This window comes from Herpailurus yagouaroundi, unplaced genomic scaffold (genome assembly GCF_014898765.1).
Source record: "Herpailurus yagouaroundi ecotype Mexico unplaced genomic scaffold, PumYag 185, whole genome shotgun sequence".
Lineage (NCBI taxonomy): Eukaryota > Metazoa > Chordata > Mammalia > Carnivora > Felidae > Herpailurus > Herpailurus yagouaroundi.
In genome coordinates, this window is record NW_024412416.1 from 26,435,583 (window position 1) to 26,452,464 (window position 16,882).

General features: G+C 38.0%; 1 protein-coding gene across 1 annotated transcript in view; it reads left to right on the forward strand.

Moving 5' to 3' along the window:
- Positions 1-7,271, forward strand: part of GABRA5 (gamma-aminobutyric acid type A receptor subunit alpha5) — an 82,483-nt gene extending 75,212 nt beyond the window's left edge. The window contains 3 exon segments of the mRNA XM_040493885.1: positions 2,428-2,639; positions 5,982-6,047; positions 6,049-7,271. Coding sequence (XP_040349819.1) covers positions 2,428-2,639; positions 5,982-6,047; positions 6,049-6,285 — 515 coding nt within the window. The 3' untranslated portion in view covers positions 6,286-7,271.
- Positions 7,272-16,882: the final 9,611 nt, after the last annotated feature.

Genomic DNA, 16,882 nt, shown 5'->3' on the forward strand with positions numbered 1-16,882 from the left:
GTATAAATAATAAATATATATTATATACACATATATATATATAAACATACATATACAAATATATACATGTACACATACATACACATATAGGATAACCATTTAGCAGAATAACATCATTTGACATCCCTAAGACATAAATGAGGTTTAGCAAGATCTAGTTCAGGAGGTACCTCAGCATAGCAGACATAGTTCAGCATTTGACTCTTACCTGGAAATTCTGCTTCCTCGCATTTCAGTAGTGATACTAAAGGTAGTTTTGCAGGTCAGTTGCGGTAATGGATGCTCACATATTTCTAAACTGTAAGGTATACTTCATGCCTCAGCTCTTACTGTTGCACTTTCCCTTGAAAAGAAGGTAATCGTGACCAGCATTTTATGTTAACACTACCATAATTCTGTGGGAAGCTTGAGAGCCCAGGGAGTTTCTAAGTGAGTGGCCCAGGAGTGTTCCTGTCAGGCTATCTCTTTACCTCCACCTACATGGCCAGCTTCACTTACCCTGCTTCATCTAGCTTCAGGAATGTTTCGGAGAGGTGTGGAGGTTGACTTATGGCTCCAGGTCTTTAGGGGAACATTAGTAGGTGGCTGAGAAAAAAAATAGTTTGGACAATGTTGCATATTAGCATCTGTTTCTTCTTGGAGATTCCAGATGCACATTAGGGTGTTAAAGGACCCAAGAAGTTGCAAGAAGCCTGTTAAAGGTCATGCCAGAACACTTTCCAAGTACAATGATTAAGTGGATTTCTAAGAAAAATCAAAGATGCCTACTATTTAATAATTAATATTTAATTTATTAATATTAATAGTGATTTCTCTTGATTCTATTAAGAATTAAGTGGATTCTATTCTATTAAGAATAGTGGATTTCTATTAATTACACACATGGTACCATGTTCAATAAGGACATATAAATACCTTTGAGGGATGACATTGGATGAAAACTAAGCTGCTGTGACCACCAGTGACATTATGCACTTGGTGCTGTACTGGTTTCCTAAGGTTATATAACAGAGTACCATGCCCTGAGTGGCTTAAACAACAGAAATTAATTGTCTCAGATCTGGAGGCTACAAGTCAAAATCAACAGGTCAGCAAAGCTTGTTCCTTCTGAGGGTTGTGAGGGAAGGGTCTATTTCAGGCCTCTCTCCTTGTTTCTGGCAGTTTCCTGGCTTGTGACAGAGAATTCCAGTCTTTACTCAGTATTCTTCCTGTGTTCATGTCTGTGACACCTGTCATGTTGCATCAGGGCCTGCCTTAACAATCTCATTTTAACCTGATTATTTCTGTAAAGGCTATATTTCCAAGTTAGTTTACATTCTGAAGTTCTGGAGGTTAGGACTTCAACATATGAATTTTGGGCAAACACAATCCAACCCATAGCAGGTGCATTGTGCCCACACCCTATGCACACAAGTGCACCCTTGTGCAAACAAAACTGTGGTGAGGAGGAAGACACAGAGCATGTGGAAGTTGTGTGGGCTCTAAGGGTCCTGCAGATCCTGGTCTGAATATGGGTTCTCAGTTGTCAGCTAGCGAAATGGGTTACATTGCTAAGTATTTTTAAATCTTTAAACATGTCACCTGTGAATGGGGATAATTACACCCATCCAGAATGTAGCTTAAATCAATCTGGCACTTAGTGGATGCTATATAGATGGCTTGTAATCTGCCAGTCCTGAACGTTCCCCTCCACGTATCTGGCCTTGCTGCATGATCACTGCAATGTTTCCACAGAAGCCAAGGCAGACTGGCCACAGACACCCTGCACAGTGGCTTTTAGGGGACATTGATCCCTCTTGGATGGAGGAAAGTACTGAGACTCAGATTCAGACATGGTGCTTCTACTGCACTCAGCTTCTCAGTTCCTCAAGGTCTGCAAGTTGGGTTAATACATGTAAAAGCAGGTTTGTCTCTTCAGATTGCCTTGAGTCCACTATTCATAGGGTGCCTAGCAAATTTTTGTGAAACACTTCACCAGATGCTATGTGAATGTCATTACCTGTTCTCCATTGGGTATTGCCCCCATGGAACAGAGGAACACTACCTATTCAACACATCTTTGTTGAACAAGAGCTATTTGCTATTTGCTTGGTTCAAGACAATGGGGACACAGAGTATGTGTATATATCGGACCCAATCCCTACCCTCCTCAGCTTGTATTCTCGAGGAAGGAGCCAATTAATAAGGTAAATAAAATAAGCAATAAAATAGCAAATAAATGCTATGAGTGTGTTAAATGTTATGAAACTGTAGAGAGGGAGGTTCTGTCTGGCAAAGATAACTAGTTCACTGATAAAGGTAACTAGTTCCTTTCCTGTCTTCATCTGTTATGGTCAGGGGTGTTATACTGGGGTCTGGGGGCCAGTGCTGATCCCTGTTTCCATTCTCCCTACCCACCCCCTCCCACACCGTCCCCAACCACCACAGGGGTGACCACGGTGCTGACCATGACGACCCTCAGCATCAGTGCTCGGAACTCTCTACCCAAAGTGGCTTATGCGACAGCCATGGACTGGTTCATAGCTGTGTGCTATGCTTTCGTATTCTCTGCGCTGATTGAGTTTGCCACCGTCAACTATTTCACAAAGAGAGGCTGGGCCTGGGATGGCAAAAAAGCCTCAGAAGCAGCCAAGGTCAAGGTACTGACTACATTTTCCCCCTTTCCTCCAGAGAAAACATTTATGGTACAAAATATCAAATATAAGACAAGTGTTTCTCCTCCCTATCTCCCACCCACCCCCAACAAAAAAAGGACTCCTTCCCTGTGTTGAGGGTCTCTACCAAGTCTTACTTACAACAGGTCCCATTTCAACTTTGTTTTGAATCATTAGCTTCGATCAAGCAAAAGGTCTGATGTCAGGTGAATGGCTTGAGCTGTTTACACATAGGTCTGCTATTTTTGCTAACGTACCTTCTGTCTGTTCAGTGACTACTTGTCCGGTTCTGAATTGTATATTCTCTATCACTCTCTTTTGCCACTACACCATACAGTAGATCTTCTGCAGGGTGGCTTTAAGGGCATGTGGAGAGCATGCAGCTTACTGGAAGCAGCAAACGCTACCTGAGGAAGAGATGATTTGGTTCACTTAATGATGCACAGTTATTGTGGAAAGCATTACTCTGTTCAAAGCAATTAATTATCAGGTATTTAGAAGGTGATTTGTGCCTAAATCTAAGGAATATTTGAAGAAAAAAGGTTGCACAGAATTCCAAGCTGAACCATGTCCTTGGGGAGGTGAGAATAATCTACATGGAGCAGAAAATGAAACAGCATTTGATAAACTGCTAATTACACCATGCATTAAACAAATAAGCAAAACCTTTGCTCTGAAGAAGAGTAGATCAAAGTTATCAAAGTAGACTTGAAATAAAAATCTGTCCTTTGAAAATTCAGCATGAAGGAAGTCCTGGAAAGTATTATAGAAGACTAGAATTGTCTGGCCTGACCACCCAGTCAGGGCTACAAACCAGGAACAGCCACCCAGGGCTGTCTCTTTTTGTTGAGGACACTCATCAGTGTTTCATCGGTGGCCTCATGCTTGCTTTTTGCATTTAACACAACTATTTTCTTTCCGGTAAAAGTCAGAAGTTATGACTTAAGCTGACACATCTGATTCTTCTCACTTCCAAGGGCCAGGTATCCTTTCCCATGTCAGAATTCCAGTCATGGAAAACTCATTTTGAAGTCCAGCTTGCCTGGTTGGAGGAAGGCCAAGTGGGGTCTGTGCTGGGCCCTCTCAAAGGAGATAGGATGGGAGGGAGGGCCCTGACAAGTAGCAACCTTAGGAGTGGATGTTTTTGGGGTTGGGGATGGAGTGGGGGCACAGGAGTCAGCTGACCACAGTGGATTGGTGGTGACCTGGGAAAACATTTGTAGAGGCAAACTAGAGATTTTTGACCCAATCTTCTGGACTTGATGGTAAAGACAAAAGGAGCTATGGAGGATGTTTGTTGGGGGAGGAGCATGAATGGAATTGGGAAAGAGGGCTTCCCAATGCCCAGCCCTGTGTTGCCTGAAGTGAAATGATTGCTAAGGGTCTGGGTTTTGATGGCTATGTGACAGTGGACTGGAGATACTCAAGTATGAGTACGAGAGCAGATGGGAGTTTATTGCATGAATTGAGGCCTTCAGGCACACATCTCTGAATCTAGGAGGAAGGAATGAATGGAGAGCCCTAAAATGTTGTCAGGTAGGCTCACCATCCTTGTCAGCCTTCACTTTCACACTTGGCCCCACTGTTATTACTACTTGCCATAGATCTGGCTGGCAAGACCTTTGGAGAGGGAGGAATGAAGCTAACATGGTTTATCTAGTCCTAGATTAGCACTGATCTTTTAGAATAAGCAGCATGCCTCACTGTCTTGTAGAACTTCAGTGCTTCATGTTGTCCTTCAAAGGCTGTAGTGCTGGAGAATCCCACCACTTAGGCCTGAAAGGTTCTGTGCAGTTGAAGAATCAGGGCATCTAAAGACATTCGGGTGGGCAAGTCATACTATGAGACATGGGTAATGCACATGAATTATTAAACATAGTGTTAGCCTACTCACGTAAATTGACTTTTACTTAGAAGTATAGAGCTTGAAAAATAGACTGTGTTCACCATTGTCACATGTTGGGATCTCCAGAGGCAAATGCCAGGTAAGAGTTTGGGGTGCAAGGTAGTTTGTAAGGATGAATACAGATGAAAGAACAGAGAGGAAGTGACATTCAGCAGAGGAAGAAGTTGAAGTCAGCCCTGAATGATTTGGAGCTGAAGGCTGTCTCCTGGCTGCTCTGTCTGCAGCTGAGCAGCAGGTGGACCTAGAAGGGGGACTGGGACACATCTCAATGAATACCACAGCCATTGTAAGTGTGCTGAATTCTGTACTACTGCTCATTCCCCCAAGTAAAACACATGTTATCAACACAGATTAGTATCTTCTAAAGCATCTGTTCTTTTCTTGGCTACACCAAGAGTTGGGAGCCATTCAAGGCAGTAAATTCATAGTTATGCTTATCAGTTTCTTTTGGCAGACCAGTGTGGGTGTGCACATGATCACTGATATATCAAAGAACTGTAGTATTTCTGAAGAGTAGGCCAGAGGGTCCCTACTGTAGCCCAGGACTGGTGTAGCCTCTCTCACCATGTCCCCATGCTCTCTGCATCTGGTTCCATATTGATTCTTCCTCTCTTTTCACTTACTTCCTCTCACTCCTTGCTCTATGTGCTTCCTTCCTATTTGTTATCTTTTTCATAGTTTTAATGGTTGACATATTTCCTTTAAGTTACTTTCCTGTGTTTTCGCAAATAAATTTTATTTAATGGCACTATATTAAGGAACAGCTTTTTGCAGCATTTTATTTTATACATTTGCAAACAAATGTTTGTGATGTTTAAAGAATTTCACAATGAAAATCTGTCATTACTGTCTAATTTTCATCTATCTATCCATTCACTCATCCTCAAACCGCCTTTATACTCTTATGCATTCCAGAGTAAATGTTAAAGGACACTATATTTCCCACTAAATATATTTATATACATGTAAATATATGTATATCATTAACAAGGGTTCAATATTTGTTTACCATTTGATTCTTTCAAAGAAAAATTTGCATAGTGTAAAATGCACAGATACCAAGGATACATTTAATGAGTTCATCTGTGTAAGCCAAATCCCTGTCGAGATAGAGAATATCACCAGTTCTCCAAAAAGTTCACTATGCCACTTCCCAGTCAACAAAGCCCTTTATAGTCTCCACCTCAACAAAGATAACCACTATTCTGATTTAGAATTACTTTGTCATTCTAGAATTTCATGTTCAAGACTGGCCATGTGGTGTTGTAGGCTTAGAAGTCTGTGGAGAACTTCCCTCCCCTAGAGCTAAGCTGATGTTTCTGTATCTCTCTTTTGAGAGATAAACCTTTAGAACTTTCAGAAATGATTTGACAATTGCCTGAAAATAGCATGCCCTTACAGTCTTATTATATATTTTGCAGAAGAAGGAGCGGGAACTCATACTAAGTAAGTCAACAAATGCATATACTACTGGGAAGATGACCCACCCCCCCCAACATCCCAAAGGAACAGACCCCGGCAGGGACCTCAAATGCATCTTCAGCCTCAGTAAAGCCTTCCGAAGAGAAAACTTCTGAAAACAAAAAGACTTACAACAGCATCAGCAAGATTGACAAAATGTCCCGAATTGTATTCCCAGTCTTGTTTGGCACTTTCAACTTAGTTTACTGGGCAACATATTTGAATAGGGAACCGGTGATTAAAGGGGCTGCCCCTCCAAAATAACTCACCACACTCCCAAACTCCAGGAGAGCCATACTTCCAGCAGAATGGTTACCAAGGAGAGGTTGAACTCAGAGGGACTCCATATTCGGGCACTGTCTTTCAGGAAATTTTTGCATGTTTAATAATATGTACAAATAATATTGCCTTGATGTTTCTATATATAATGTCAGATGTTTCAAAGATGTCACATTGATAAACAAAGCAAACAACTTTCTAGAAAAACAGGAGACAATGGCTCTGACACTCAGATACTCAGTATCTTACACTGATAGTTTACAAACAAGATAAGTATATTTTTAACTGTTCCAAGTGTTACCTAACAATGTTTTTTATACTTCAAATGTCATTTCATACAAATTTTCCCAGCAAATAAATATTTTAGGAAATGCTCCATGATTATTACTTGACCAACTCTCTTGGAAGAAACATAGATCACAAAGAGCACATTTTTCATTAAAAAGGAAACTGTGGGCATTTATGTACAAAACTAATTGCCTTTGATAATTCTTACTGTTCTGAAATTAGAAAGTACTGCATGATATTACATTAAGAAATAGATTAGGCAAATATTTATGCAGATAAATTTAATAACAGAAATATATGGTATGCTAGATGAACAGATAAAATATTTCCCCAGGGAAAAATTTAACTGCTTAAAAAAATCTTTTTTTTCTTTATTTTGGAAAAGAAACATTTCTCCCCACCCCCACCTCCCCATCCAACTGAATAATGATCAGTGAAATAAAAGGAAATGTTAAAACAAAAAGTTATGTGATGACAGTCTTGGCATTTGGCCCATGCATTCACTGGCTGAAACATTGACCACCTCTTGCTGCAGCCAGCGTGTAGTGCTTCAGTGGTGAGAAACTGTAATTGAGTTATTTTCCATTTTATTTCCTTGTACTTATTTCATGACTGACTAATTGCTCTGTTAGCTTTTGTATATGAACCTTAAATGTTCATTAAAAAATAAAAAAAGAACTGATCTTGTGGATAATGTCATTGTTTGAAAAAAAAATCCATATTTTGATGGGCTCATTGCCTAAAAATGACATAAAAAAAACCAATCATGAAATTCCTTGCAAAAAAAAAAAAAAACTCTTGGTGATTCATGTCTGTTTCAATCTAAGTCTCTAGAGTAGAGTACCAAAGAGAAAGCAATTTCAACCACACGGTAAATAGGTAAAACCAGAAGTTTTTTCCCATACATACATCACATGGGTCTCTCCTTGATAGAACCTTCCCTGACAGTGTTCCCAAGCTGGGTGGTTGCTATGGACAAGGTAACTGCTCAGTTCTTTCTCCTTCCTTTTGCTGTGTGTGAACAGTGATGCCAAGTACTGCATTTAGACCATTTACTTACTGTTGGAGGAAGTATCCAAGAATAACGTGTATAAAATGAACACTTGCTGCCTCCTCTATGACTCAGTTGGAATTATAAAAGGGGAGTTATGATGGGGCCCCTGGGTGACTTAGTTGGTTAAGCATCCTACTTTTGATTTTGGCTCTGGTCATGATCTCGCAGTTAGTGAGTTTGAGCCCCATGTTGGGCTCTGCAGTGACAGTGCACTGCTTGGGACAGCCTGCTTGGGATTCCTTCTCTCCCTTTCTTTCTGCCTCTCCTCTGCACTCTTTCTCTTTCAAAATAAATAAGTAAACTTTAAAAAAGGGGTGGTTATTGGGGCACCTGGGTGGCTCAGTCAGTTAATCATCTGACTTCAGCTCAGGTCATGATCTCATGGTTCATGGGTTTGAGCCCTGTGCCGGGCTCTGTGTTAACTGCTCAGAGCCTGGAGCCTGTGTCAAACTCTGTGTCTTCCTCTCTCTCGGCCCCTCCCCTGGTCATGCTTTGTCTTTCTCTCAAACATAAAACTTAACAAAAATTTTTAAATAAAAAATAAATTTAAAAATAGGGGATTATTTATGATAGTTAGCAAACAGTATCAAAATTATGCCTGCCTATATTGACTACATAATGGTATATAGTTGTTAATTTTTTTAAGTTTATTTATTTTGAAAGAGAGAGGAGGAGAGCAAGCAGGGGAGGGCAGAGAGAGGGGGAGAGAGAGAGAGAATTCCAAGCAGGCTCCGCACTCTCAGTATTGAGCTCAATGATGTGGGGCTTGAACTCATGAGCCACAAAATCATGAGCCGAAACCAAGAGTTGGATGCTTAACTGACTGAACCACCCAGATGCCCAGGTACATAGTTCTTTAATATCAATTTACCTGACTGTGGTAGACATAGATATGGCCATGGCCATGGCCACTCACACAGGCAGATATTTAGCAGCACCTTTCATCTTGAATAACCATGTAAATGCCACTAACATCCATTCATTGAGAACTCAAAGGATTCATCCCATAAAGGTTTTTCATAGAATTCAAGGTCACTGATCATATTTTATCAGAGTAGAATGAGAGATCATTCTTCAAAAAGATGGGTGTCCATTTTCCGCTATCTCTGCCTGATTTCAGGATATTACACATATAAAGGTAAAGGTCAACAAAAAAGTGCGATTAAATCTTCAAGCAGGAAGTGTTTCTCTATTACAAATCGTGCTATATTTGTAGAATAATGTATGTGGTTTTCTTTATACCACAGCATAGAATCTGCTATAACAAAAGGCAAACCTGAGGCTCAGTCTGAAGCTTCTATTTTATCTATTGTTTAGTTATTCTTTCTCTATGGTCTTTTTTTTAATTCTTTTTTTTAACATTTATTCATTATTGAGAGACAGAGAGAGACAGAGCATGAGCATGGGAGGGGCAGAAAGAGGGGGAGACACAGAATCTGAAGCAGGCTCCAGGCTCCGAGCTGTCAATACCCAGCACAGGGCTTGAACTCACAAACTGTGAGATCATGACCTGAGCCTTAGTCAGACACTTAGTCAACTGAGCCACCCAGGCACCCCTCTGTAGTCTTGACAGTTTAGCATTGCATTGTAGTTTGGAGAAAAATATACTATAAGTTAGGTCTAAATGGCTATACATACAAACACTTTAAACATCTAATGGAAAAGGATATGTTCCATATCAAGTTGCAGTAATTTTCTTGAAAAGTTCTAGCCTTTGTTACAGAGCACCCTAGGAGCTCTGATGGGTGAATTCCAGTTTGAAGATAGCTTATTGCATTTACATTCTGCTCAGTCTTAAAAATGATTAATATTTAGTGAAAAAGATCACATTAGTTTTCTGCTTACTGATTTTATATTGTAGATATTTTGGTGTTTGTTATTTTTAGTGAGGACATAATAAAGAATCACCTTGGGAAGAATGATAACAAGGTAAGAAATAAAATTTTTTGGAAATAATTATAAATTACAGTGCCCTACTTTTAGAATGAGGATATGTATTTAAATGTATCTTTTTTGACATTACCATAAATAGAAAGAATATTCTAATAAGCCAGCAATCAGAATTACTTCTGTATTTCTCAGGAATCTATGGATCTATATAGGGCAGGTTTTGGCTAAAGTTGGTCTAAATGCTAATTTACAGTAATGGGGTTCAAATGCTTCTAGAGTACTATCAAAGTTAAAATGGTTTAGCAAACACCACCCCACCCTTTGAAGGTTGACAAAGAGGTTGTAAATCTTCTAACCTATTTGTATGTGAATGTCTTACAAAGTGGTTTATGTCTCCTATGAAACAAGCTATGGGAAATAGGTACAGCAAATGAGAAATCTGTTTTACAAATAAGGATATTGAAACCAAAAGATGTTAATCCACTGGCTTAAATCATATCACATGTTAGAAGAAAATAAAGGCCTAGATTTTAGTTTTCATAGTTTCTAACTCTGAGTTCACAACACCATGTGATTGCTTCCAGATGGAAGTAGATTTAGAACCAAAATATAACCTAAAATGAAAAATTGTGCTTTCTGCTCTGGTTGAATGATTATCTATCTATTAAGAACACCTTAGAGAGTTTTTGGGCTTGTTTTTATTTTGTTTGGGTTCTTTTTTGGCACTGAAAGCATTATCTTTAAGTCTGTCCCTTCCTTTATAAAAACTCTGTGATCTTAGAAATTCCTTTGATAGAATGGACCTGTCAGGGACCTCTCTATCCCACCTCCCCCTCAAAAAGAGAAGCAGAGAAGGGGGGAAGTGATAAGGAAGAAAGATGCAGGGAGCAAGAATGGGCAGAGGAAGGAAGGGAGGTGTGGGAGAAGCACTGATTGACAGGAGCCACATATCTTGATGTGATTGCTCCTTCCAGAGGACTGACATAAGTGATTATGGTTACTGCATTGGGAGAAGTCTGCCTCAAGGAGAAAGCAAAACTATGATGTGACATCAAGTCTTCAATCAACGTTAGCTTCCATTGTAAGAACTAGCTTCAAATCAAAAAAGTATTTTTGAAAATTGGAAATGCCATAGTTCTCTAGTGAAAACAGTGTTTTAAATATTTAAAAATTAGTCTTAATGTCTTTTTTACAACACTAGCATATCTGGGGCAATCAATGCCATGAGTAGACATGGCTATGAATTTGAATATGAATAACTCTGATCATTGCAATTTACTTGCCAAATTTTCAGGTAATGCCTTTAAAGTGGGCAAAAGGTTCATTTCATCAAAGATTTGCATGATTATCTGTTTGTCACTGTCATTTTCAATACTCTCTCAATCCTAAACTTAGATTCCCTGTATCTTATCTTGAAATGAGCATGGGTTCTTTATGGAAAACTGTGATTCAAAAATATTTACTGCTTAAAATTTTCCTAGTATAAAAGTCTGAAGAAATAAATTTCCTTAGCTTTTCTGAGTTCAAACTGAAAGACAAAATCAAAGATCAGATACTATATTTTATACTGTATAATTTTAGAAAGCAAATTTTGAAATGGGCTGTAATTGACACAACACTAATTTAAGTCCAATTTATTCTACAGTCTTCATGTTGCCACCACTGTCTCTCTAGCACCTTGCACTATTCCAGGGCAGCGACTGCTCAGTGAATGTTGGAGGGAATGAATATTGGATAGTGGATGGACTGGATGTCATGAAACCTCTTTTTGGGTAGGGGTGGTGGTTATATCCCAACCAAACAAAATATGTTAAGAATGTATAAGATAAAAATTTCAAGATTTTTACGAACTTATCAGTATTTCACATAACAATACTGGGAACAGATTCCCACATTGTGACCACAGGCTTGGTCTGACAGGTTGACCCTTGCAGTAAAGTGATCAAAAATGTATTAGCCAGAAGTGAGACTTCCAGATGATGGAATTAGTACCTCAGAAAATTCTCTCCCCTCAGAAAATGACAACACTGGCAAGATTATCAAAATCAACCATTTCAGAACTCTGGAAATTTAACCGAAGATATACCACAAATTAAAAGTACTTATTAAAGAAAAACTCCTGAGCCTAAGTTAGAACAGTGAAGTCTATGACACTTGAAATTTTTTTTAATGTTTCTATTTATTTTTGAGAGAGAGAGAAATGGGGGGAGGGGAGAGACTGAGCATGAGCAGGGGAGGGGCAGAGAGAGAGGGAGACACAGAATCTGAAGCAGGCTCCAGGCTTTGAGCTGTCAGCACAGAACCCGATGCAGGGCTTGAACTCAGAAACCACAAGATCATGACCTGAGCCAAAGTTGGATGCTTAACCGACTGAGCCACCCAGGTGCCCCAAGTCTATGATATTTTAATTTAGGGATACTCCCATCTCCCTACCAACTCTTTAGAATGATAACCTGAAGACCAGCAGTCTTGCTGCTACCAGAGGGGGCTGAGGTGACTTGGAACTCTGCAAAAAACCCTGCCCCTAGAGCTTTGCTACTATTTAACCTGACTTAGAGCTTCATAGAAAAGCTTTATTCCCAGGGCATAGCTGATAACAGTAGAGACCAATAGCAGTCAAGGAAGGTAAATATCATGACTTCCTAAGGCTATGATATCAGCTGGGCAAGAAGGAGCCCAGCCAAAAATTTAAAAGGAAGATCTAGGTAATTACACGTCCACAGTGGGCCAGGAACATCTCTGACATATTCCTGAGGATCTGGAATGCTGTTCACATGGTCAGAGTTATGTGAACAATAAAGAAAGAGCATAAAGAGCCATGCAGATGCAGGAGTGATACCTAGGAAGTCAGGACTAAAAATTAAACAAGAATTAAAACAAATAAAGATACTTCACACTACACAGGATACAAACACTACAGAACTGGTCCTAGGAAGTCACTAAACAAAACTAATCCCCAACAACAAAAATAGTGCAACAACAAACAGTGGAAAGGTGGGAAGGATGATCTGATTTCAACATTACTAAAATATACATCTAGTATTTCCAGTTGTCAACAACTGTTAGGAGATATGCAAAGAAACACTGAAGTACAGTCTGTATACAGGAAACAAAATAATCCAAAGAAACTGACCCTGAGGGTGCCTAGATGTTTTACTTAGTAGGTAGACTTTAAATAAGCTTTTATAAATATGTTCAGAGAACTAAAGGAAACCATGTTTAAAGAATTAAATTTGCTTTACCAAATAGATAATAGTTATACAGAGAGAAATCATTTTTATAAAGAATCAAATAGAAATTTTGTAGTTAAAGAGTACAATAAATGAAATGAAAAAGTCACTAGAGGGTGTCAATATCAGATTTGAGCAGACATAAGAAAATAACTAGCAAACTTGAAGGTATGTTAACAGACATTTTTGTCCAAAAAGAAAGAAAAAAGAATGAAGAAAATAAACAGAGCCTATGGAACATACCTGTGGAACACCATCAAATGACTGACGTGTGCATAACGGGAATTTCAGAAGAGTAGAAAGATAAAGAAAAAGAAATATTTGAAGAAATAATAGTCAAAAATTCCTAGAATTGATTACAAACATTAACCTACACATCAAAGAAACTCAACCAACTCCAAGTATACTAACCGTAAAGAGATCTACTCCTGGACACATTATATTCAAGCTGTTGAAAGCCAAAGACATAGAAATAATCTTGAAAGCAACAAGAAAAGATATTTCTCATGTACAAGGGATCCTCCATAAACTTAACAGCTGACAACTCATCAGAAACCATGGAGGCCATAACAGTGTTGAAAGGAAAGAGGCAAAAAAAACAAAAAAAAAAAAAAACAAAAAAAAAAAACAAAAAAACACTCTGTCAACCAAAAGTTTTACATCAAGGAAACTTATCTTTCAAAAAGGCAACTGAAATAAACAGAATCACAGGTATATGAAAATAGAGAAAATTAATTTATAGCAGACCTACCCTGAAAGAAATATCAGATGAAGTATTTCAGGTTGAAAACACATGACATTACATGGTAACTGGAATCCACACAAAGGAAGAAGATCAGTAGAGGAAATTACATATGTAAATATAATAGAAAATATAAATGTATTTTTTACTCTTTTTTTCTCCTGATTTTAAAAGGTAATTACATAAAAAAATCATTATAAAACTATATTGTTGAGTTTACAAGCAGTAATTTGTTGGATAATAATATCACAATGAGGGGAGGACAGAGCACTATACTAGAAAAAAATTTCTATATACTGTTGAAACTAAATTAGTAATACAGTAAAACCTTGGATTGCGAGTAACTTTTTCTGTGAGTCTTCTGCAAGACAAGCAAACATTTCTAATAAAATTTAACTTGATAAACGAACAATGTTTTGCAATATGAAGAGTACATGTTGCCAAATGTCACATGATCACAACTGAGCCAATGGTTCTTGAAATTCACTTTGATATACAAGTGCTTTGGATTACAAGCATGTTTCTGGAATAAATTATGCTTGCAAACCAAGGTTTTACTGTAATTTCAACTATATTGTTTCAAATTGAAACACATATTTAATCCCCAGAACAACCAGGAAGGAAATAAGTAAAAGGAAAAATAGTAAATGATCCAACAAAGGAATTAAAATGGTGCACTAGAAAATAAGGCAAAAACAAATAACACAGGGACAAAGGATATATGAAAACAAATAGCAAAATAAGATATGTAAATCTAATCATATCAATATTACATTAAATGAAATGTATTTAGGGCTTCAATCAAAAGGCAGAGATTATTCAGACTGGATTTTTTTAAGATCCAGCTATATGCTGTCAATAAGAGACAGGTTTTAGGAGCTCCTGGGTGGTAACTCTTGATTTCCACTCAGGTCATAATCTCACAGTTTGTGGTATCAAGCCCCAGTGGAGCCTTCTTGGATTTCTCTCTCCCTTTCTCTCTCTGTCCCTCCTCCCTCAGTAAATAAATTTTTAAAAAAGAGGGGCAAATTTTAGATTAAAAAACACAAACACATTGAAAGTAAAGGTATGAAAAATATATACCACACTTGCATACAGTACCCAAAAGACCACTGGAATGGTTAAACCAATAGCAGAAAAATAACTTTAATGCAAAAAAATATTAATACAGTCAAGGTGGGAAATTTATAATGATAAAACAGTTAATTCCTCAGGAATATGTAACAATTAAAAATAGATATTTACCTAACGTCAGAGGTCCCAAATATATGAAGCAAAAACTGTCAGAATTTAAAGGAGAAATAGTTCAGTGATAATAGTTGAAAATGTCAATACTCTACTCTCAGTAACTTATAGAACAACAGACAGAACATCAACAAGGATGCCAAAGAAAAAGTAGCACTATCAACCAACTTGACTTGACTGACGTCTATAGAACACTTCACCCAACAAGAGAAGATACACATATTCTTCAAATGCACATGCATTTGTGCATTTTCTGTGCCATGAAATAAGTTTAACAATTTTAAAGAGATTGAAACTGTATAAAGTATGTTTTCAAAACACACTGGAATTAAATTAAATATTTATTGCTCAAACCAGCAATAAATATTTTTTAGTTTTTTTAAGTTTATTTATTTATTTTTGAGAGAGAGACAGAGATAGTGAGCCAGGAAGGGTCAGAGAGAGAGGGAGAGAGAGAATCCCAAGTAGGCTCTGCACTATCATCATAGAGCCCAATGTTGGGCTTGAACTCACAAATTGTGAGATCATGACCTGACCCCAAACCAAGAGTCTTTGAGCCAACCTGATGCCCCCAAACCAGGATACTTTTAAGAGGAGTTCAATACTGATAATTACACCAGGTCAACAGACATAAATGAAAACTAACTTGAGAAAATCAAGGTATGTGTTCATCCTGACTTTAGTAGTGAACTCACTATACACTTTCCCATAGTCCCTCTACTCTGCTTCAGTTATGTCCATGGTGAAGCCTACCTCACCCTGTAGACTTTCAAGTTTGCAAAACATCTTCTAGAACAATTTGAGTTGGGGTATTTCACTTTATTTTCAAAAGAATTAATCTTAAATTCATTATGCCCTGTCTTCATTTAAAACAATATTTAAACACACAGTTAGAATTTTTTTTTGACTTTTGTATTAAATCCACATGACAAAAGGTGGGCTATGCAACCCTTAAAGAGAAGTTTGACTTTTTCCCTTTGTTACAATTGGCTACTGACTTTGTCTTGGCCTTGGGGATGCTTGGCATTTTAAAATGGTTAATTTCTAGTTATAGTGTCTACCTGGAAATTCTAGAAATATATACCATTTCAAATTTCAAACATCCTAAAACCTTGATATGGTAAATAAGAGATGGAATGAGATATATTCCACTTTTCTCACCTAACGAAGCCTGATTGTATGGAGGGGATATTTTTTAAGTTTATTTATTTATTTTGAGAGGGAGAACATATTCATGCACAGGGAAGAGGCAGAGAGAGAGGGAGAGAGAGAATCCTGAGAAGGTTCCACACTGAGAGGGGCAGAGCCTAATGTGGGTCTCTATCCTACGAACTATGAGATCCTGACCCGAAATCAAGAGTCAGAAGTTTAACCGAATTAGCCACCCAGGCATCCCTGGAGGGGATTTTGTTAGCAAAAGTATTCCTGAGCATAAGAGGGACAGAGGAAATGTAAATGTCTGACCATATCTACTCTTCTTCTGAACTCCTGACCATTGTTTGTGAAAGGAAGTGGTCTGAGTATTTTTGTGATCCATTTAATGTGCTACTAGAACTAACAGTATACCTCCAAATGATTTTAATGATTTTGTATTCGTCAGCAGTAAACCAGAGAACTAAATCAGCAGGATAGATAGATAGATAGATAGATAGATAGATAAGATAGATATAATTACTTGCACAGTGTGGGAGCTGGCTAAGAAAATTCAAAGTCTATAGGGCAGGCCACCAGGAAGGGACAGTCAGAAGCAGGCTGAAACTCCATGGGCACAGGCCAAAACTGTTGGGAATCCTCTCTCTTTCTCTTTTTCTCTTTCTGTGTCTCTAAAAAGTCTCAATCTTTTTTTCAAGGCTTTCCATCTGATTAGGTCAAGTCCAGTGAGGATAATCTCTCTAACTTAAACTCAACTGATTGTGGATTTTACATCTTCATAACAGCACCTAGATTAGTGCTTGATTAAATAATCAAGCAAGTTCACACATCAAAATGCCACCAGTCTACCCTTTGTCAGCTTAGCACCCATACATATCTCCTTTAACTATATTTAATCTCCAAATAATAGCAAAGTTATATTTCTGTATAACATGATACAACTAACCTACTTACAACCAAAGCACATCAACACTTTCCCCA